The sequence below is a fragment of the Argiope bruennichi genome, chromosome X2 (genome assembly GCF_947563725.1).
Source record: "Argiope bruennichi chromosome X2, qqArgBrue1.1, whole genome shotgun sequence".
In the NCBI taxonomy this organism is placed as follows: domain Eukaryota; kingdom Metazoa; phylum Arthropoda; class Arachnida; order Araneae; family Araneidae; genus Argiope; species Argiope bruennichi.
This window is the reverse complement of record NC_079163.1, coordinates 69964073-69989407: the sequence shown is the minus strand read 5'-3', so window position 1 is coordinate 69989407 and position 25335 is coordinate 69964073. Positions and strand designations below refer to the sequence as shown.

Sequence of the window (25335 nt, the reverse complement as noted above, 5' to 3'; positions counted from 1 at the left end):
TCATGACGCTATTGGCTTCAACAATAATGAAGAGTAAATTTTGCTATTATGTATTGTTATCCACTACAATACATAATATATCTATATTTTATTACTTTAATGTAAAGTTTCAAATGCAACATTTTTTAATTATAAATACTCAGATACATTAATTTTTTAACGAAAAATATTTTTATAATGGTACATATATTTTTGAACCGTATTTATGTGGTACAAAATCTAAAAAGTTTGAGAACCTTTGTATTATAGGCCGAAGAAGTAGCTAAAATTATTCTGCAAGATGGTGGCTTTTTTATTAGAATTGTACCTATGTGTCAGAGTTTGTTCGGTGGCATACATGGAACAGCATTTAAAAGTGAAGAAGAATGATATGTACTTTATGTATGGGATTGTAAACAAAAACACTGTAGAAAATGTTAGAAAGACACTTCCAGATCAAACAAAATTTCAATGCTTAGGCAGAAATTTGTAGAAATGGCTAATTCCTTGTTCAACGACATGACACAGGTCAAGCAAGGAGCACCAGATTGGTAAATCAGAGAGCAGTGGCAATCCTTGATGAAGTGGACGGATGGAATGAATAAAGCACGAGAACAAATGCTTAAGATAAATATACACATTTACTAAAAGATTTGTCAGAAAAATAGTAGCATCATGCTTAAAAGACATATTACATAATTATACATCAAATATACTGTTTATCCTCCTAAGATCCAAGAATATACATAATATTCTTAAATAGTTTTAGCGATTTTTAAAAAAATCAAACGTCACTATTAAATAAGAAGAATGAGAAAGAAAAAAAAAATGCTTTTCAAAGTTTTTTAAAATTCCAATAATTAAGAGGACCTAATTGGATATTTCGGAACTACATGCTCATAGAGTTGATAAAAATTTGCAATATTTAAATAAGTGTTTTGTGGGGAAATAATTACTGTTTATGGTAAAATTCATAAAAGTCGTTTCTATTTTTAAGACATAAATAAATGTCATATTTTATGCTTCTTACACGACATTTTCTCCCACCGGAGGCACCTCAGATTTGTGAATGAGAAGCTTCTGGCATGATGGTGGTTTTCGCTATCCGGGTAAATACAGAAATGGTATAAGATCGATTACCAAAATCCAATGATATGTAAGAAATTCTGAATCCGGTATCTTTCAGAAGTCTATATATTCTACATACATTTGGACATTTTTTTGAAATCTTTTATTTCCCTACTTTTACCAAAATATACCAGATATGATTAAAAATATAAAATTAAAGTATCATGCCATCCCTTCTTGTCTGAAATTAAATATCTTACTAAATACAAGTAACAATTCACCCCTGTGTATGATATGGTTTCATATAACACAATTGCCATTAAATTCTGAAGCATTCATTTATATGCTTCAGAATTTAATGGCAATTGTGACAATTTAAGGGCATACTATGACGTTAATCACCTTTTAAAATGTCAATTTTATGACATGAATTAAAAAAAAAAATAACCGCAAAGAGTTGCATAAATACATACAGTATACTCCCGAGTATCCGGTCTTATGTGGCGGGAGAGCAGGTCGGTTAACAAAAAAGCTGGATAGGCAGGAGTTCTATGAGCTCATTCTTTGCCCACCAATAAAAGAAGACAGAGTTTTTAACCATCCATCACTGACAGTAAACTCTGAATACTGGCCTAGTTACAGGTACAGCTTTTCTTTTTAAATGTTCATGCCACAAGAATAAAGCTTCCTCAACTTCTTTATGTTTACCTTTCAGCATGGTTTTTCTTACCATTGTTCCACTTCCATTTTTATGCAACACACCATTTTTCAATTTCTGCTCGATATTTTTCCAGTCCCCAACTACACTTTTCCTAAGTCCGAAGCTATATTTTTTGCTGTTACACCAGAATCTAGTCACTGTATAGCGCGTAATTTTCTTCTCCATAGTTACTACAACTTTTTTTCGTTTATCACCCATTTTGAAATCTTCATTGTTGTCACTTAAAAAACATTAAGCATACCCGAGAGCAGTTTACGAACATTGTGCAATAATAATCTGTGCAATAATAATCAGGAACAGCGGCAACAATTGAGGTTCATTACACACTGACAAAACAATGAACAACGAGCAGAACGCTGCTCTGTTCCTGTCACAACTTGTATTTTGCACACGATACGTATGATGATCGTAGAACCCCTGCTTCCAATGATTTGGCATTGCTGCCAATGCAATGCCTTGCCTTCCACATTTAATTACGATATAAGAAAACTAGGCCGAATAGTACGGAAGCCGGACAGTCGCGAACCGGATGCTTGAGAATGTACTGTACATCTAAATCTGTAAACATTAGAAAACACTAGATTACACTCTGAAATAAAAAAATTTCAGCCTTTTTATTACATTTCCTTCAAAATTAAAGAATAAGTTTTTCACATACCACTCACACTAATGAATCATTTTGCTTGAAAATTGCTTCTAAAGCAGAAATAGCATTTTATTTCTATTATGAACGTTTAAACGGTGTTAATGTGAGAAAACTTTATTACATTTTGTTCCACTGTTGGAATGGAAACATTTTCAAAAGTTTCTGCTAATAACAAATAAAGATAAAATATTTCCTAGTAAAAAAAAAAAAAAAAAAAGATCAAACATGTAAATGAACATTCCATTAAGTACAAAAATTACACTGGAAAAAGAAAGAAATTTGAGAACAAATATATTAAATGTTAGATCTGCAAAGAGAATAAAGTCAAGAAAAGTCTAAAAAAATAATAATAAAATTAAAAAAAAAAATGGACATACTAGAATAAAATTGTGGCTATTAAAATAAAACTTAAAAAAATTTACCATGCTCTTTGTTATTTAATATCTTTGACAGATCTGAAATGCAAAATAATTTAAAAGTAAAAAGGTATACCTTAAGACCACCTTTGGCATCACGCATTGTTTTCAGACATAAGGCAGCATACTTTTCAATACAGTCATCACTACAATAGCAAGAGTTTGCTCTGGCTTCAGATTGACAGTTAACACAACTTTGTTTCTTTTTAACTGAATGGTCCTGGAATTAAAATTCTAATGAGAAATACATGAGTGTAATATGAATGATGTAAATTGAAATTAATCATTTTAGAAAGAAATTTTACGAGTATAAATGTAATTTAAACTTATATGAAAGTGTTAATTATCTTAAATATTCAATTTCAATAAAATAAATATTTTTGTTAGCATAACTCATTTTATGTTTTTTTTTTTAAAAAAATAAGAATTCTTTTATAATATGTGTGAGTTAGATTAACGGATGTGTGCCGCAGATTGTTGAAGGAAATGTAGTGGTTCATCAAAGTCATATTTCAGTTTATTGCAAGATTGAAAGATCAAAGAAGAGTATTAACTGATGTTTTTAGATATTATTTTCAATGAGTTTATGAAAATTGGAGGGAAACGCGAAGCCAAGAAAAAATAGCGTTTTTCCTTTTTTTAGTTCAGGAAGAAGATTTTCTGTTTTCTTGGAATTCAAAACGAAAGAATAGTTTGAAAAGCAGTTTAAGTCTATTATATCCCGAGTGGAGTAGGAAACTCGCCAAAAATCAGTGTTTATTAAGATTGACTTTAAGTGGGTAGAAAATAATTTTTAAAACTACAATGAAATTAAAATTATTATTTTCTTCACAAGCTTCGTATGGCCTCAGGGTGTTTTGCTGGCAATGATTTTGCGAAAATGGAAAAGCTTGTTAATAATGTTTAAAATTTTTACAAATTTGTTGGCCAGTAATCATGACTTAGAGTAAATATTCAAAATTATTACACCAAAATAACTTCAAATGCAACAGATAAAGCATTATGGAACAATAGTGTAGAAGACCATATAAATCCCTATAAAATATTTCGTTTTCGCATTATATAATTATATATACTAATTCTGCAAAATTATTTCAAAAAGGGGAAAAATATAATATTGCTAATACATCAGTTTGGTATCGGAGACTTTTTTTTTTTTGTCAGAATTCAGGCAGAAACAGATTTAAAATTTTCAGATTTTAAAAACAGTATCAAGTTAGCAAAGGTTGTGGTCGCGGTCGCAGCATGACAATATAAAAATGTTAAATTGTTGAAGTTGGTATTTTCCAAATAGTTTGGACATTTTCTTTCTAGGAAGAACAGCACGATGGGATATTACCGCTTACAGATATGAGCAAACAATATCGCATCTAGAGAATATATACACTGGTGTGCAAAACTTAAGCAAAGGAATGCTTTTTTTTTCCATAACTCCACGAGAAATCATCCGAGAGACGCAAAATTCAGAAATGAGAGACAGCATTTTGTACCTAAATGATGACGAAAGCATAGTTGTGCAAAAATGAATGCAATGCATTTAGTATGGAATCAAACAAACAAACAAAAAAAGGCTTAATTGAACTCGTAGTATCGCTACACATGATTGTCTGTCCAAGAGGAAGAGCAACAAGCAGATGTTCCTTAGTATGGAATATGACTTCCCCTTACTGTAATGGTTGTTTCGCACTGCCTATCCATACTCAGCACTAGACTGTCCAACAATTCTTGACGTAAGAGTACCCATTCCTCAATCAGCATCTATTTCAGTTGTTGGAAAAAGCACATTCGAAGCGAAAGCACATTTTTAATTTTTTTTTTTTTTTTTTTTTTTTTTTCATTTTGGTAACACGCCGATTTAATGATCCAGGGGGTCAAAAATTACTGTAAACGAAAAAGTTTATAAGCTTTATCTGCTAAAATATTAAAACTTGAAGAAAAATAAAAGCTTAAAAATGTAAGGAATTTTATACTCTTAAATTTGATATAAGCATATAGTGTGAAAACTGAGGAGTTTTTAAGATATTCAAGAAAAACTAAAGCGGACACAAGAAAACATCGCTGCAACTTCGGTACCGATGTTTACAGAGGGTGTTGCCAAATTAGAAAGATAGATTTTAAAATTTGATATAAAGATGAATTTATCAGAAGGCATTAAGGAGATAAAAAATTACCATAAAACATATGGTCGCAGGTAACGTTTATTCAGTGAAAATCGCAAAAACACACGTCGAGAAAGACAATGAGCCCGTCGAAGAGAATGTCCATATGAATACGAGGATTAGGAGCCAGGTAGTCGAGAAGAAGACTTCTCGTATGTAAATTTTCCATGCGAGAAAGGAAAAGCAATAAAAATAAATAAATAAAAAGCAGCGAACAAGTATTCATTAATGAGCATTGCAGAATTGATGGTCGTTAAACTTCATTCGCAACAACATGTCAGATTTCACGAATGACGAATATGAGGATAAGCACTTAACTTGCGATCGAGCGGATGGCAATGGACGCCTAGCACAAAGAATGTACCAAGAGCAATGTCCGAGGAGCGTTGTCCGCACCATACCGCGTTTGCAAACATCGATCGACGACTGAGGGAGAAAAGATCCTTCAAAATACTGAGATAAAATGCAGGGCAAATTAACAGTGTGCGCACATCTGGCACAGAAAACAGTGTTTTTCAGTTCTTTGCCGATACCCCATCGACAAGTATACGATCAGTTGCAGCTAAACTGAGTATTCGATACGGAACGGTGAGGTTATGCATGCTGAAAACAAGCACCCTTCCAACTGCAGAAAGTTCAATTCCTATGCGATGATGATTACCACTTCGCGTGGAGTTCGCACGCTGCATGCTTGATGCCACACAGGACGATGCACACTTTTCTGCGAGAGTTTTACTCTTAGATGAAACTTGCTTTACGACAGAAGGTGTCTTCAAAACGCCCAAAGCGCATATTTAGTCATTCGAAAATCCCCACATCACTATCTTTTCGAGCGTACAACACAAGTTTAATACTAAAATCTGGGCAGGGATTCTCAGAGATCATCAACTGAGATCGTATCTTCTGCCCGTATGCCTCAGTTCCGCAAAGTACACCTTTCAGCACATCTCTCCGGATTTACTGCAGGGAATACCGACTATTGTACGCTAGAACATTTGGTTAATGCCAGCGTCCTGACCTAAGGGTAGTGTGTCTTCTCCGTGATCTGTGCGTCTCGGATTCGAGTCCTGGTTCGGTCACGGTTGTTCTTTACCTTGTGTTTTGTCGGTGAGAAGTGTGAAAGAGCCCCCATGTAAAAAGGGGTTGCGCAAGCGAGTGTGTGTGTCATGTCTGTCGACTTCACCGACTTCTGTCCTCGGGTGTTCTGGGGATTTTACCCTCAGAAGCTACTGCACAAACTCGGCTTAAAGTGCTGGCTTCGTCAGCGGGCTTGTCTATGGCAAGTGCCATAAGTAACAACAACCATACATTTGGTAAATGCATAATGGTGCACCAGCACATTTTAGTTACATTCGTGCAATCTGACATATTGTTTGCTAATGCTGTTTAATGACCATTAATTATGCAATGCACATTAATGAATACTTGTTCGCTGCTTTTATTTTCCTAGAACGGAAGGATAATTTACATAAGAGAGAGCTTCTTCTTCTCGCCTACCTTGTTCCTAATCCTGATATTCATAGGAAATACTCTTCGACAGGCTCATTGTCTTTCTCAACGTCTGTTTTTGCGATTTTCACTGAATAACCGTTACCTGCGACCCTATGTTTAATGGTGATTTTTCATTTCCTTAATGCCTACTATCACCTCTCTGAATTTATCTCTCTAATTTGGCAACACCCTCTGTAAACATCGGTACTGATGTTGCAGCGATGTTTTCTTGTGTCCATTTTAGTTTTTCTTGAATATCTTAAAAAACTCCTCAGTTTTCACACTACATGCGTATATCAAATTAAAGAGTATAAAATTCCTTACATTTTCAAGCCTTTATTTTTCTTCAAGTTTTAATATTTTTACAGATAAAGGTTCTAAACCGTTTTTTCGTTTTCAGTAATTTAAGACCGCCTGGATCATCAAAGCGGCATGCTACCTACATGGGAAGGGAAAAAAAAAAAAAAAAAAAAAAATCAGACTTGAAATGTCATGTTAATTTTTTTGAGTTTTCAACAATTCTCGGATTCCCTATATTTTTGCGATTTTCACCTACTAAACGTAGTGTGAGACCCTTTGATGTATGTTGATTTTTTTATCCTCTTGATGCCTACTATCACCTCTTTGAATGTGTCGGTCGAATTCGGCAATACCCTGTATATATACACTATTGGTCAAAAATATTGCAAGTTTGAAAAATTTCACGCTTTTTCAAGAATAAGCGCCCCCAAAGTAATATTTTTATTTCATGTAAAGTGATATTTTCAAGTATAAAAGTGGTGAAGAAATTTCAAGCTATTGCGTCATTCATTGTGAAGCAATCGTCTGCAGCGGTTGCGCCATCCCGGTAGTTTATTCTAAAAAGCGCTCCGACTGCGAAGAATTTCATTTCATTTGTTGCACTGTCGAAGTGCATTCGCTATGCATTGCTTTTCAATTTAACAATTCATTTCTTTTTAAAACGTGTGAATCAACACGTGAGAAGCGCCAGGCTGTTATTTTAATGCATCAAGAAAACATTTCAAATGTTAGGATTGCTCATCAGCACGACAGCAGTGAGTCGACTGTTTCACGCCTCATAAAGGAATTCAAACCCGAAGGAACTGTAGATAAAAAAGCATAGGAGTGGTCGTCTGAGGTTATATTCTAAAAGTGCTGATACTACATTGACACGATTATGCCGTAAAAATAGATTTTCAAGATTTGCTACACTTGCAAGAAAATGGAATGAGGCCACGTCTGTCATTGCCAATCCCAAAACTATTCGCAGGAGGCTCTGTGAAGTTGGTTACAAGGTACAAGTACCTAGAAAAAAAAAAAAAAAAAAAACCAGTGCTGACGAAAGAAATGTTGAAAAAAAAAATGATTGGAGTGGGCCAAGGCGCATAAAATTTGGAGTATTTCGTAATGGAGAAGTTATATTCTGCGACGATTTCTTAAATGACTGGCTACATTTGGCGCAAAGCAAAGGAGAGCATGAGGCCATATCGCCTGATTCGTATATCAAAACACTCAGAAAGCGTAATGGTGTGGGAGTGCGCGTCATATCAGTCAATTGGAAAACTTTATTTTATACGGAGAACCGTGAATGGTGACTAGTATGTTGATGTGCTAAAGAACGATTGCTTCGTAGTGCTCGTGACATGTTCCCAAGACAGAAATAGATATTTCAGCAAGATCTGGAACCCTTCTATACATCGAAAAATATAAGACAAATTTTACAATTTATTTTAAATTTCATTTCAGTTCTGTTCTGACCTCTATATCGAAATATTCGTTATTTTAGGTTAAATCTTCAATTGCAAAACATGATATCAATGTTCTCGCATGGTCAGGAAAGTCGCCAGATTTAAACCCCATTCAGAATTTATGGAGAATAATGGGAAAGAAAATAACTAAAAATCATCCCAGAACAAAACGAGAACTTCATGAAACAATAATTAAAGTTTGGCACCATGAAATACCGAAAGAAGTGTTGCAAAACCTTTTAGATTCCATGCCTAATAGAGTGGCTGCTGTGTTCGAAGCCAGAGGCGGTCCAACCAAATATTAAATGCTTTTCAGTTAATTTGAAATCTTATTATCTTTTCTGATTAAGAGAACTTGATATTTTTTCTTTACTTCATATTATTCCGGGGAACCAAAATGGATTCCAATATTGATAACCTATGCATTTTGTTTGTATTTTATTCTTTTTGAAATTAAATATTTTTTTTTGTTCAGTAACTTAATTATATCTTGCATTTAGACTAATTTAACATATTGATATAAAAAAATATCACTTTAAATGAAAATATATATATATATTACTTTTCGGGGGCTTATTCTTGAAAAAAAAAAAAAAAAAACCTGTGAAATTTTTTTTAACTTTCAATACTTTTGGCTAGTAGTGTATATATATATATATAATACAACCATGCCCTCTCTAGCAATTTAGACTGCATAACTGATCCCCACTAGGTTGAGAAGATAGGCGTATGTTTTTTTTTTCTTTTTTTTCCCCCATTCTTTTTGCTTTTTCTCCTTTTTGTTTTCGTTTCTATAACATGAATTGATAACATTTTGCCTTGATCTAACGATACCTATAATTTATTACTTCACACAAAATATTACGTTTTTAGGCCAAACAACATTTACGGAAACGTTCAAAAACAAATTTGTTCCCATTTTTTTTGTGTCTAATATGAATTTCCAATGAGTGAAAGTAACTAACATGATCCTTTGATCTTTATTTATATCTAGTCTGGAGTTGAGGTTTAATATGTCTTTTTTTCGCCTCGCATTCCAAATCAAAAGGGGGGAAATTAATTTTTATTTTGAATATTTCTTGTTAGATTCAGTGCCGACAAGGTTGTTTTATAGACAAGGAGGGGTTTGGGAGGTTTTATTTCTGGTTCACAAACTTAAGATTTTTTAAAATTCCACTTGAGGGTCAAAAGATAAAGTTTCAAGAAAAACTTAAAGCAAATGCAACACCTGATTGTGCTGCTGATAGATATTTGATTCATTCAAGAAATTATAAAGATAAAACATTTTTTTCATTTACTTCCGAAAGATCCTGATGTTAGAAAAATTTGGGTTTTTAAATGTAGAAGGAAAGATACTTTTCATACTGCAAATACTCGCATTTGCTTTCAGCATTTCACCGAAAGCGATTGTTCAAGTAAGTTGAAAGTTGGATTGGGTTTTATTTCTGCAAAAGAAAAAAGAAACCTGTGCCAGCATTAAATTTGCCATTAAACGAAAGTGAATCCTCACTTGAAAAAAATTAAATAATTGATGTCTCGAAACGTTCGAAAACATGCTTTGGGAGCTCTGAATAAGTTACACCCCCGAAACAGAAATTTCAGGATAAGGGCGCGGTATTTCATGTAACAACTCAGTCAGTTTTACAAAAACAAGAAAAATAGATTATTTCTCTGAAGAAATAAATAAAAAGTTTAAATACTATCAAATACTGAAAAATATATATATACATAAAAATAAAAAACCATCAAACGATCAATTCAAAGAAAGTTGTAAAAAGAATCAATAGAATTTGCTAAATTATTTAATCAGGAACAAATTTAAAGTTTAGGGCTTCGGATTCCCATACATTTTTTCTCATGCTTCATCCCGCATTTGCATTTCAATTAGATTTCGTTCATAACTTTAAGGAGAGGAGAGGATTCATAGGAGAGGATTTTATTCAAAATTTTACAAAAAACTACCGTACGATGTTTGGTCTTCTTACTTACTACCTTGAAGGTACATCTTAATTCAGTTGTTATCAAGTGGAACTTATTACATTATAACATGACATATCGTTCATGACTTGTCTTTCATTTACCTTTGTGGTTGTAAAATATGGAATTAAATGGGTTTGGTTTTTTTTTTTTTTTTTTTTTTTTTTTTCGTTTTCAATGTTTATATAGGCACCAAATAAACACAATAAAGCCGATGTTGATGACGAGTAGGATAAATGTTGGTGAAAGCTCCATTTAAGTAACAATAATTCAGCATCCCAAGAAAGATCAGCCCGCACCAATAGAAACTTTTATCTAGAAATCTGATGTGATGCACGTTGATATGAAAAATAAATGAATGTGTATAAAATAGTAGTAAATCCAGTACTGTAAAAAAAAAAAAAAAAAAAAAAAAAAAAACACGTAAAAAACATTAGGTCAATAAAATGATGACATATAAAAGACCTTGTCCTTAACTGCACAACTAGAAGTGCCAAAATAAAGGATTTTAGTATTCATTCTTAATCACCAGGATTAAGGATAATCATCAGGATCCTAAGATTCATTTTAAACACAACTATTAAATGTAAGATTTTCTAAAAGTTCTTTGGGGCAAAGCAAAAGAAAAGTTTATACACTTGAAATAGAATTTCTGAAATTTTAAATCATTATTTTTTATTTTAAAACAATATAAAAAATGCAAACAATACTTGCCTTTTCTTTTAAAGTGTTACTTAACTTCCTTCTTGGATTCAAAAACCCTGAGGCTGGCTTCCCAGAACAGCGATTAGCAACACTCGTCTTTTTATTTGGACTTGCGTTATGAGAGTTTGATAGTGTCTGTTTTGTTAACAGAGATGATTTAAGTGAAATATCTGATTTCATATTTAGAGCAGAAGATTGCATTGAAGAATTAGACAATTTTGAAGAATCGTCAGGTGTCTTCAAATTTGTAGAAGAATTTTGTTTAAAATCAGCAGATCGTTTTTGTTGAGATGAATGCTTCAAAATTCTTACTTTAGAAATTTTATCTAACTTTTCCTCAATATTAAATTGAACTCTTCCCTTATTTGTGGAAGCTTCACCATCTGGAAATTGGTCACTAGCTGAAGAATCCAAATTTTTAAGATCATCAGCAGACATCTTATAGTTTCCAGAATTTGTAGAATTTAGTATATTTACATCATGAAGTAATGGGTCTTTTCTATTTTCACAAGTAACATCCTCATCTTGCTCATCAATTCTTAAATTCTAGAGGAAAAAAAAAAATTAATAATTTTTTTCTCTTATAAAAGGAAAATGCTTATTCCAAATAATGAAGGTTTAATTTCAAATTTTAGAAAATCTAGAGCATGCAAAATCAGACATTTATCTACTTTTCCCTCAGTGTACTTAAAAATGAAATATCTTATAAAAAGAATGAAAAAGCTTTGAAGAAAAATGAGTTGCACGCAAATGTAAAGAAATATATGGTAGCATACAACAGCAGTACAATACAACCAATACAACAGCAGATAACTTGAAGCTTAAGTTTTTCTTTTTATTTCAGAACCCTAATGATTACAAAAAAAGTCAGCAATAAGTTAGAAAATAAAAAATATTTTAAAAAGATTCAATTTCTTTTCCAAGTATTTGTAGAAGATTTCAAGTATGCTCTTGAAATTAATAATTGTGCAATCTTCAATTTGAAGAGAGTACATCATAATATTTTATTTCATTTTCATTAAGATAATTTAATTAAATGTCAATAAAGGCAAACTCGATACCAATCAAATATTAAAGAAACCATAGGTGATTTAAATTCTTTCAGCATATTTCAAAAACATAATCATTGATTACATATTAATAATATTGAGCAAGCCACAAAGGAACCTACTATGCTGAATCTTGTATATTACAAGCATTTTCACAATGACAATGGCTAGAAAATTATATTTAAAAAATGTTTACCAGTAGATATTTATTCATAAATATTGCCAAGGATGAGCTTGTGATTTAATAATACTAAATCCAATTTTGTTTATGAAGTGACAATCAAATGTTTATTTATAATGCCAGAACTAAATAATCACAATATATAGATGTATGATACACAGCAATATCAAGTTTAAATAAAATGCAAATCATACAAAATATAAGGCAGAGAATATATTGTATTATTAATTGTCTAATGTGTTAGTATGCAAGAAAAAGATGAGAGGTTAAGAATAACATTTTTTAAAAAGAGGAATTAATTAAGATGATAAATAAATTTCAACACTGCTGAAACAGTTTATAAAAAAATATCTCTTCCAACAACCTTGTAGAAGAATTATTGTTTGTTACACATGTTGGGCAGTCCATCAACATGAGCTCTAAATTAAGCACTTATTTCAAACATTATCAATGCAAATGCATAAAAAAAAAAGGCAAAAAAATTATTTGCCCCTAAGAACTATAAGCATCAATTCTTTTAACTGATGTTTTTTAAGACTACAAACTATAACTTAAGATTAATTCTTAAAGATAAGCAACAACTTTTGTAGCTTTTAGAGGGAATTAAAATAATTTAATTATTATCATTATAATTTTTATTAAATTCAATATACATAAAAAATGACAAAATGGATAATCTTTAAATGTATAATTAAAAATATAACACAGAAAAAAAATATTCGTTTTACTAAAAACATCATTTTATGCAAGAATTAACATGTAATTTTGAAAAAAATCAATCAGATGATGTATTAAATGAGGTCCAGATTCAGAACAAAGATATATTTTAGTCTGACCGGAAAAGGTTCAGTCTAAGAGAAAACTCTGAAATGTTTTGACACATGATTCACCCAATGACAGAGAATATGTTATGTATAACCAAATAAATCGATATGTATGAACATTAAAAATATCTTCTTACATAATTTGTTAAACAACGTTTAGCTAGAAAACTAAGAGCAAAAAATCTAAATAAAACCATACTTTATCCACTTTCTCATTTCTACTCAAATCAGTCAAATGAATTTATCTTATATACAATTATGATAAAAAGATGAGAGAGAGAGATGAGATTGTATATTTATAACTTAGATATTTATATATAACTTTAATATAATATATATTATATATTTACAGTTACCAAGTTTTAAGAACAGAAATTTGTAATCCTAAAAATAATCTTTCAAATTTCTCAAGATAACAAGAAATATAGTAAAAAAATATTACATGTTTGCACAGTAATCACACATGACATATCATCATTACATGTTTCAGCCCTTTCTGAAACATCAGAAGTGGGATTTAGATCTGGGGTTTTCAGCAACATGTCATGCACGAATTATTTTCATTTTCCAATATCTCAGTTCTTAAATCATTTCAATAAACTTTCGAATCAATCTTCTTTAAAAAACATGTTAATGAACTTGATGAAAATCTCCAGCTATACAACAAGACTACAATAAGACTCAATAACAAAAGTATGGAGTTGCACATTCCTAATATACATAGTAAAGATATAATGTCAGACTTTCAGATAAGTTTAGCTAATGCTACAATTCAGATTTATTATTTTTGAAGCAGGTTTTCTATCGTCTGCACTCTGAACAACACTGAAAAATACAATGGAAGATAAACAAAAATTCAAAAGAAAGAACAACTCTTGACTGCTGTTGACTGCTCATTAAAAAATTGTTAACAGTACTCCTTTAATGTGAAGAAGAGATTAGGTCGTGCTGATAATGAAATAAATGTAATAGGTATTTATGGTTACAGATAAATGTTGTCTGTTGACTATAATTGGGTTAAACTTGAGAAAATAACTCATTTGAACAATAGTGGCATTGAACGACTGAGTCCTGCTTTAACATTTGCATACTTTTGAAAAGTGAAAAGAGAAAAATAACACTGACAGCTTATACTATACTATTATACTTCCTTTCAATATTGAATGATTAAATCTAAATCTAAGGCCAAATGAAAAATAACCTTCTGGTTTGGATTCCCTATGTCAACTGCTTGCTCCAGTGATTTCTCAACTTTCTGTGGTGAGGGTTCCCCTATATTACAAATAGAAAAATTCATTTCAAAACCTTAAAAGTTGATTATCTATAACTGAAGTAAATTTTTATCACTTTTTAAATCAAAATAAATAAAACAATTTGAGCTAATGCAATATTTTCTATTCTCTCAAGCAAAATTTTTACAATAATCCTCATAAAATTCATTGTTAAGTAATTGGCATTTTTTTTTTTTTTTGCAATGTTAAAAAAAAGAGTTGATTATAAAATCATCCAGATTAGCTTTATTATTACAAATAAATTAGAACACAATTATCGTTTCACATTAAATAATTAACTTTACCTTGATTAATTTTAAAAACTTGTCCTAATCCAAAATTTTTCAATTAATAAGTTTCTATCACTAAAATAAAAGCATTCTTAATAAAATCAACAAATAAAAAAACGCATACGGATTATTAAAATGATCTTAAATTAGCTTCATTAGTTGAAATACCTGCTTTTGTCTGATAAAGCAAAGATAATCACATTGCAGAAGTTTAAATAAAATAGTTCTGTGACGTACCTTTTGAGCAACAATTTGGACAGTTCCATTCTTTTTTCTGTTTTTCCAACTGACGACCATATTGTTTTGTAACACCAACACAGCTTCCATGAAACCAGTCTTCACATTTATCACACTGAATCATGAACCTTTATATGAACAAAAATAAATAAATAAATATAAATAAAGTAAAACATATACACTCATCATTGCCACTAATAGTAAAAATATTTTTATATTTAAGTGAGGAAAAAAGGAATTAATTCTTAAAGGCCAACAGAATCTAATTTATCCCACTTTTCTACTTCTGTAAAACAGATATAACAACAAGATCTTTAATGTTACAAATTCTGTGATGTTAGAAAGATTTATTAAATATTTAACTCTTATTTGGTAAATAATTACGGTTAGAAGTAAATATTCAACATGAAAAAATACATCAAAATATCTTGATGAATGAATCATAAAATATGTTGCAATAGTAACAGGAAAACTAAATTCTTATACATAGATGTAAATAACAAAATTTTCATGATATAATCAAATACCTAATTACTGATGGTTGTCCTCAAATTACCTGCTGTAAAAACGAAAAAAAAAAAAAAAAAAAAAAAGGCGCGAACACAAGCTTGTAAAATAAGTTTTTATTGTTTCTTAAATAAAAAGTTCTTGGCACAAATAAAAACATACTAAATTCAAATAAATGATAAACAGGTACAAGCGGTTCTAATTCTAAATTTTAATTGTTGTTTCTTATGGCACTTGCCATGGAAAAGCAAGCTGTTCGGACAGCCGATTAAAGCCTGAGGGGGAGCGCCTCTTGTTTCTATAGTAGCGCCATCTAGGGCCAACAGAACTACTTAGCTACACACACGTCACAACCCTTTTTACGGGGCGGACTTCATTCACTCAACCACAGATCGTAATTTAGACCTGAATCAGAGAACGATCACCCCTGATCCAGTACCCCCAGTGGTATTACTCTCGACATGGAGGACTTCGTGACCATGACAGATTTAACGCGCGTCAGCCACCAAGCACGCGGTTCGAACTCGCAACCTAAGGGACGCGAATCCAACGCTCTACCAACCAGGCTATCCCGGCCTCTAAATTTTAATAAAATACGTAAACAAAAAAAAAAGTATATTCCATGTTATATATATATATATATATATATATATATATATATATACACACACACACACGTTGCTACGAATGTTTGCTATCAGCAAAATTTTTGCAAATTTAAGCAAAAATTTTAATTTTTGATAGAGACAAATTGTATAATTTATTCTTGAAGAAAGTTGTTCATTGAACATGAATTGTCAACAACTCTGAGCAAAACGAGATGTAGTCGTTGTGTTGCGACTATTTTTCTTTTCTTTTAGCAACAATACAGAAAACCATGTAAAAATCAGTATTCTTTAGGAAATAATTTTGGACAGATTGATTCTTTAAAAAGGAGGAGGGAATCACAATAGTAGGTTCTGGAAAAAAAATTTCTATAGTTAATTGCTCCTACATGACTTAATTTGATTTTTCTTCTGAAAAATGGAAGGGAAATTTTAGTTTGGAAACATGTACCATTTGGGTAAATTGTTTTGCCAAAGAATTTGTTTTTTTTTTATCACATAAATTATTTCATAATTTTTTTAGTAATTTCATATGGGTTAACAAAAGGAGGACTCAGTTTTCTAGTATTAGGATAATTCATAGTGGAAGCAGCTTTAGCTGCACAGTCAACCTGTTCGTGCCCTAGAATCCCTATATAATTAGGAATCCAAAAAGATGTATTTTAAAGCCATTATTTTGATGCTCATGCCAGTAACACAAAATATTCATTTTTGCTGAAAAATCCAATTTTCTGTCACACACACACAAGCATGCACACACAAAATCGCAACTAGCTCCACCTCTAAACCAAACACGATGTATGTAGATGATAAATATAAGCATTCATTCCACCGATAACACTGTAACCGACATGACTTTCAGATTTCAACCCATCAATATAGTATATTGGGTCATACAATGAAAAGTGAAACCAGTGAGAGGCGATGAGTCACTGAAAAATGACAGATGCAGTAGACAATTAGTTAAAAGTAGAAAATGATTACGTTATGGAATGAGAAAAGAACTGTTTCATTATACTTTCAAGTCACTGAGATCTGCAACAGAAGTAACAGATTTCTTTCATTAAAATGGGGTGAGTCAAACGCCGTACTGGATGGCTAGCAAGAGATTTGATACTAAATCATTACTGAGTAGTCAACATTTTAAGCCGTAAATGTAGCAGCAATTGGTGACAAATGACATAGACTTTGCACAAGTAATGTTTGAAATGCCCCAGAAAAAAATTCTTAGAATTGAATTATGTGCAATTTACATAAAATTGTTGGGTAAGAAGACCAGTAAATAATACATCCGTAATCAAGACGAAAGATTTAACGATAGATATACAAGCAGAAGAGAAATGTTATCACCTGCCTCTTACAAGATGTTGTTGAGAAGACTTTACGTTTGATGAGCATTCCTCATACTTTTTCCGCAAATGAGAAAAATGTGATAGGAATGTCAGTTTTCTTTATACTAAGAACTATTCTCAGGAATTGCATATCATTAACTATGGCAATATCCGTACCATTAATATGAATCTTAGGTTCAGGGTACAAGCTTGTTTTCCTGTAGAAATGGATGGTCTTTCTTAGCAGAAATTACATGTCTAATTTCACCACAATATTTACTAATTTGTTTACATTTTCTAACGGTCAAGCAATTAATCCTTTCGATCTACATGATTAAAATTTTAAATTCCATGTAAAAATGGTTCTTTCTATGATAACCTATGTAAAAGTAGGACTTATTTACCTAAAAAGGAATGGGAGTTTGAGTTCCATGACACACATGTCCATTAGGTCCAAAGAATTAAAGGAATTCTGGAAACCTTACAAGAAATTTCAAGATCTTAACATGCAGAATGCCCTGAACAAATGGAGGTAAGAATCTGGCAAATGTCAGGAAAAAAGTATAACACTTAAGATGTTTTCTTGTGGGACACCCTTAGTTGGGATAAAGGTATCGGAATAAAAAAATTCTTAATAGAAAGCGGTAAATGTCCTTTAAAACTTAACACTAGAAGCGTTCGAAGGATACCTCAACATTACGTACAGTTATTAGCTTTTTCCAGGTCACAGACGATTGCAACGGGATGGTTTTTTCGAATACAACATTCCGTATTTCAGTTTTCAGAAGAGCAATATCATCTATTAACGACCTGCCTTAAAAGACACTACTTTGTAAAGTGGTTTCTGCAAAAACAGATCCCATATATCCAAAAAGGTAAATGCATACCCAAGAAAATGCGTGCACATTTTCCCAACTTCAAAAACCAACTGAACATTTATCACCCGCTTTAGAATTTTGCCCATATAATTCATCAATACGGCCAAGTCGAGTCCTTACCACTTTTAAGGATTCTCATCACAATAGCTTCGTATCATTGTGAAGGTTGCTTCTGTTCAATCTAGAATCTGCAAAGTATAGCATATTGAAAAGAGAAGTCGTGTTCAAATGTCGAAGCTGGTCCTTGACTGAAATCACGCGCTTCATTTAAAGCTTTACTCATTTAGGTTTAGAATTATAATATCAAAGTCCTAATTGATTCTCTTATCATTACTTTCTATCGGCTGTTCATCACGAATTCCTATTCCATATATATGTGTAAGTGTTTCTTTTATCTTCGCTGTGCTTCTGTTTCTCATGCATGTTAGACATGTAAATAAAAGATTTTTGAAGCGGTCTACGGCCTCTGGGCTGATTAACGAAGACATTTTTCACTTCAGTATAATAATATTAACATTAAAGCATAAGTTCTCTCCTCCATATTAAACTTTTCATGTGTTAATTGGAAAAGCAAATCAGCATACTAGATTTTATTTCTCCAGTGTATATTCATGTCTACTTGGTGACATGCAATGTTCTTGAATGCAAAATAGTTCACAGTCTCGGCATTTGAACGTCGACAACTTTTCGACTTGGAACTAAAGAATAAGTGCAATTTTTACTGTCAAAGAATTATATACCATTTTAGAAACAGAACAAATGCTGAAGAGGAAAAGAAGTTTTATAAACATAATACGCTTCTTTCAATGCTACTCGACGACAGAATTTTATCTTCTTTTCAAAAGCCACATGTAAAATTTGGTAAAATTTACAACTTACGTATCTAGCAAAAGACTCTGTAAATCAAATTATGAACCGGCAAAAATTTTTCATGATGAAAAAGTGCAAGGAAATCCCAATGCGACAGTACAATAATGAAGTTCTGAAACTCGTTTCGGAGTTACTTTTATCTGTTGCTGAAGTAAGTTACATTGACTCTATTATTTATATTCTCATGTCCTTATCTAAAAAAATGAGACAATTAAAGTGAATTTGGAAAATCAGCTAAAAGGAAACTGAATTTTAAAATTTGTTACCCAGGGACTGATTGATTCTGTAGCTTTAATGAACGATTCAAAATCCACAGATAAAACTTTTTCCATGATGTCTCCGATAGATAAGGTAAATTTTGTAGCAACAGTTAGAATATCTTCTGGGACTGTTGTAAAAAGAAAGAGCACACTTTCAAATTTTGCAAATCGAATGCTTTCAAATATTATTCCTGTAGTAAGGTTAGACATTCCAAACTCGACTACAGGGCTTCAAAGACTGTAGCAAATTCCGATGAAAAGTATTCAGCTTATGAAATAACCTTCGTTGCAGAAACTTTGAATGAAAATAAATTTATCATTTACTCAATTACTACTTCGCAGATCTATTCTAGAAAAGAATGGTTCAACTCGTTGCAGCAATAGGAACTAAAAACTGCACTTCCACAACTACAGTTCTAAAAATCTAAAGTATCAGATTTATTCGAAGTGAAATATCGAATAACATTCATATAGATTTAAAAGATGCACTTTATTTACCAAATTTGAATGGTCAGTTGATATCAGTACCAGAGATTAGAGTAGAATTCACTGGATTTTAGTTCATCAAAAGTGAAATATATATATATTTCTTGAAAAAGAAAGTAGACAGTTATTATTTGGCTACCGGAAAAATTGTGGACAATTTGTCAGTAACTTTCTGCCCCAAATGAAATTGCTCTCAAGACGTTTGCTGGCAATCTGTGGACAGAAGGTGTAATCATTCGTGGAACCACGAATTGGAACAGTTAGGATTATCTACTGTCTCAATGTTTTGTGAAGTTTGCACATGCGCAAAGTTAATCATAATATCTGTAAGTAAAAGGTCTCTGTAAAAAAGAAACTGAATCAATGATGGATATATACACATACATTTGTGGACTTATGATACCCAAGACTTTTGAAGGCGAGCAATACTTTATGACTTTAATAAATGATTACTTCCGCTTGACCAAAATTCGATTACTTAAATAAAAAAAAAAATGAAGTAGTTTTGATCTTGAAATTTTTTTACGAATTAAAGCTCTCAGTAAAGAAAATTGGTGTGACAATGGAAAAGAATATGTTGATGGTGATTTTTATAAATTTCCAAATTAAAGTGCTATAAAAATTAATTCATCACCACCGTATATGTCTTAAATGATGTATCTGAACGTGCAAATAGAATACTTTTAGAAAAAGAGCAGGCAATATTGTTTGAAGATAATTTGCCAAAACATTTTTGTGGTTTTGCAGTTCTCACTGCAGTCTCCATAAATAATAGAATGCCCAACACCTCAATAAACCGCCACATTCCGTATTACTTAAAACAAAGATCATCCTGATTTAACAAATCTTAGGGTGTTTGGCTGTTATGCTTCAATTCTCTTACCTAATGCGTAAAAAATAAGTAAGAGGAAACATGAGAGAAAACGTTATTCATCAATGGGATATCGCTTATTACATATCATTATATCAAAAAACGTAAAATTCAATGAAGAAAAGAAAATTTCAAATGTTTTAAAAAATAATTGCTTACCAGAACATCGATGAAAATGAACTTGATGGTGAAAATCAATATGAGAAAAGAGTAATTGATAGTTTGGTTTGAACTAATAAAAATAATATTGATTCCAAAGAAGAAAATTTTCTAAGGAAAGGAACTATCCGGTTAGGGTACAAGAAACTGAAAGTAATGAAGAACTGTTTACTCGAGAAGAAACTTTAAAGTGCTGATGACATTTCAAATATATCTCATAGTGAATGAACAACAAAAATGAAAAGACGCTCTGAAAAAAGATCATGAAAGAGAATGGTCTAGTGAATTTAGAAGATTTAGCAGTTCATAGAAATGCTATTTCTTGCAAGTGGGTGCTGAGGAATAAGACAGCGGCAAGTACAAAGCAGGGGCTTGTATTTCGTGGATTCATGCAGAAAGGAGTCGTCTATTTAAAGATGTTTCTTTAATGTGCGATTAAGGAGAGGTGTCAGGGTAAATGTAATCGTTCATTATGTAAATTTGTTTCAAAACTGTAACGTCATATTATATCTCTATCTTATTCATTCTCTTATCAGTATTTTCTATTGGCCGTTCTTTACAAATTCTTATTGGCTGTATTTCAATCCTGTTTAAAGTTTATGAATCTTGTTCATTTTATCTTCACTGTGCTTCTGCTTTCTAGACCTGCAGTAAATAAAAGCCTTTTAATGCAACCGAACGGACTTTGGGATGATTAATACGGTCATTTTTTAAAATTTCAACATAATAATATTAACAAAAAGTGGAATTGCAAGAAACAGCAAATACTTCTGAAAATGTTCGGCCAATGATACTAACATTATCTGATGACGAGTAATGTACCTTCCATTTTTAGAAGAGGAAAGAAAAACTCCATATATATCTTATTAGCAGCTTCCACTTTCTTCCGGATCAGCATGCTACATGTTAAAAATGTAATTGCAGAAACAAAATGAATTTAGGACTCCTTCCGACTGTACCTACGGCTGAGACGAACACAGGCTTAGACACGCTTGACAGATTTGTTTTCATGGGATACCTACGAAAATGATTCCAAAGTTTCCTTGGCTGGAGAGAGCTATTACTGTAAACATCATTCCACGACAATCTGCAAAATTTTTTCAGACGAGGAGAATAGGATAGAAACAATGGCGGATTGGATGATGCAATCAGTAACAAGTCTCTGTAATTGTACTCACCATTATTTCTAAGATTTCCGCCCGCAGAGTAAAAGTTTCATGAAGTCAGCTTGCTGGATGATGTAACGCGATGGCTTTAGAGCCACACCACCACTACCAGCTAGCATGGCTGGCAATTAAGAGAAAAATCACTATTATAGAGATCACTTTCGAATGTAAATATCAGTAACGGTAGAAGTTCAGAAACACAGACTGATTGAGACAAGAAAATGTATGTGTGGGTACACTGAAATAAATGTTCTAATCAATATTGAGCAGACAAAATCAGTTACTAGATGAAAAGAGTTCGATCTGGCGACTAAGAGAATTTGTATTATCCCAAACCCACAAAGTCCTTTACTATGTTCGTCAAAATCGTCAAGTAACCAAAAACGGTGAAGGATGCAGGTAATCAGCCTATCAAGTTCTTGAAGATTAATGGCCTCATGAGGAGGCAAATACATACAGAAGGTGTTTGACATGGACTCTTGTGTGAGCCTGTAAAGAAGAGTGCAGGTTAAAAGTGGTGCCCAGGTAAAGGTTGGACGTTAAGACGCAGACCGCCAGAATTAGTAGTCTCATGTTATAACAGCGCACTTCAAAGATAGCACTAGGCTTCAAGATGGTTTCCTGAAGAGAATGCAAGCAGGATAAGACTGGCAAATAATGTCTTTAATATCACCAATTTTGGGCCTTAGACCGTATCAGTTCCAAAGTACTCCCCAAGAAATTGGATTGGAGTGTGTACATCTCAAATCAATGTCAAGAAGTGGCATAATATCACAAATTCTGTGAAAACCATCCTCATCCTCAGAGGGATTAAGTGCAATTTCTTCGGCACTATTGAGGCTGTCAAAAAAAGATAGTTTCCCAATAACATGCTTCCAACAACAAGAACACACACCATTCACATTTTCATCCGAAATTAAAGTTAATTTGATTTAAAAAATTAATTAAATTTGATATGAAAAACTGACAACAATATTTTAATACACTTTCATGCATGAAGCTAAAATTGTTTTGTCTCTTGCAAAGTATGTTCATCATTTGAATTCTTATGCTGATAATTCCAAAAAATAATTTAAGAAAAAACTTTAATGAACGATAAATGGCGATCTACATGGGCTTTTTTTACAATAAAAAGAGAGCACAAATGTCAAAAATAAATAAAAGCGATTGAAACATTCCCACAGACAGTAGGTCAAATACATTTAAGATATATGTAAAATTACTACATATTATAGTAGGAGTCAAGAAATGGATTACAAAATCTAACTAAACTATGAATCTTTCTTCAGATGACAAAATGTCAGAAGTCTTTTTTTCTTTTTTTTTTAAATCATACGTGACAATAACAAGTTAATTACTTTTCATGACTTCTTGTTTCTTATGATGCCATAATAAAAAATATGTTTTTACGATCATTTAATTTTAAGATTATCAATGTTTGATATGACAGTTTGCCACCATCTAAATATTAACGAACAAGATACAAGAATGTGAAAAAGAATGTTACTAGAAAAAGTAATTTATAAAAAACAGTGCCGATTTATAAGTCATAATATAAGTCATTTATGGCTGCAAACTGACTGCATTCACCATTACTGTTCTGAAATAACCGTTTTCAGAACAGTAATGGCGAATTCCTGACTGGTCAGTATTCGCCATTATTGACTGCTTCCTGATCCGATCAGTAGCTTCTCATTGCAGGCAGGCCAGTATTTCTGCTGCTTGAAGTTCCCTGACTTTTCCAGGTTTTTAAAGAAATTTCCTTGATATATATATTTTTTAATGTTTCTAATCTATTCAGAAAGATGCTGCTTTATTTTATTCTCTTTAATTATTGCACAATATATTCTTAACTTCATTTGAAAAAATGTTGCACTCTTAACTAAAATCAATGTCAAATAAAATTTAACTCTAAAAAAAAACACAAGTTTTTTCACTTCTTGAATTTCAGATAAGCTTCAATGATGTAAAAACCCTTCAATGTTTCTTTGCAAGCATATTAACCATCACTAGAAGATACATGCCCATCTAGATGAACTTTTAGCCAATCAGTCATATACCAGAGCTGTTTGTCAAATTTACTCACGAAAATTGCAGTACAAAAATATATGCACATTGGCGGAATGCTTAAGAATGAAATCATTTCTTCCCTTCCAGTGAGGTCTCCCTTATCCATATTGTTTACCAACACGCCGATCAGAATTGAACAATAATTTTATTATCAGAAAAAAATCATTAACAAATATAAAATGAAATCTCTGCATCAAAATAAAAAAAATTCTTCAATGAAATCAAAATTGCATTGACTTTTAGCTCACTAACTATAATATTGTTACAAATCTGTAATTTTGCTACCCGGCACGACTAGTGTCATCGTAAGAAAGACCGTTGTAAGATCTGTCCTGTGAGTGCTAAGCTTGGCGACCGTTTGGCGACTAAATGGATAATGCTGGAAAATTCGAGAACTTTCACGATCCATCCACTAAGACCTGAGATACACACAGGTACACCCTGATTGGTCTGGAAGATTCTAGTCCGCCTCCCGGAACTATAAAAGACGAGCACTCTGAAGCTGCGATGAAGTGTGTGTATCGTCAGAAGTGGTCTGTGAGAGCAGTCAGAGTCGCCGACACGTAGAGAAACTGGAGGATTAGACAGCAGGAAAGCTACTGAACTAGCAATTAAATGTGCTGCGTCATTACGATTGATCGACGGTATTTTGTTGTAGAAAATTTTTTGTAACATTTGGTGTCAGAAGTGGGATTATTTGGATTTTCCTGTGTATGCCTTGGACCAGAGGTATGGATGCAAAATTCGCAGAGCTACTTGCCATGATGAAAGAGCTGAAGAAAGGACAAGAGGAATTGAAAGCCGGTTATGAAGAAATAAAGAATGAATTAAAGAAAGAAATTTTAGAAGATAAAGATAACAAAATCGAAGATGGTCAAGATATTACAGAAAAAATTGAAGGAAACAGCCAGAGTCAAGTGGAAGAAAAAAAGACCGAAGATAGAATGGAGACCGTTGTCACCGAAAAGGAGCCTGGCGATCTTGAGGATGAACTGGAGTTCAATAAGGAGAGGTCTTCTCCGAATGAGTCCCCTGATGTGGAATCGAAGGAGCCGACACTTGGGGATGGAGAAGATGAACTCTCTTTGAACGGGTCTGTTAGTGGCGGCCCGTGCTTAATGCCTATGGATGCAGGAGTTAATGCGACCCCGTTTGGATTGGATTCATCCCAGAGGTTGACGGGACAAACTCTTAGCAAGCCTCTTAGTGTCTCCTTGGATTGTGATACAGAAGAAGACTACGTGGCTGGTATCGCTGATACTTGTGGTCTCGGGCTGGACTTAGAATTCGACTTTCCTTTGGATTTGCAAAGAAGTGTGATGCAAATAGGATCCGAAAAACCACCTGTGTATCTGGTAAAGCTACGTCGC

At 32.4% G+C, this 25335-nt stretch overlaps 1 protein-coding gene across 2 annotated transcripts in view; it reads right to left on the bottom strand.

The window, feature by feature from the left end:
• LOC129960026 (uncharacterized) overlaps nt 1-25335 on the bottom strand; it is a 123829-nt gene that overhangs the window by 39667 nt on the left and 58827 nt on the right. For both annotated transcript variants that reach the window (XM_056073034.1, XM_056073036.1), the window contains 4 exons: nt 14763-14890; nt 14166-14236; nt 10920-11456; nt 2907-3050 (listed from right to left, as the gene is read on the bottom strand). In XM_056073034.1, the coding sequence (XP_055929009.1) occupies nt 2907-3050; nt 10920-11456; nt 14166-14236; nt 14763-14890 (880 nt within the window). The remainder of the gene's footprint in view (nt 1-2906; nt 3051-10919; nt 11457-14165; nt 14237-14762; nt 14891-25335) is intronic.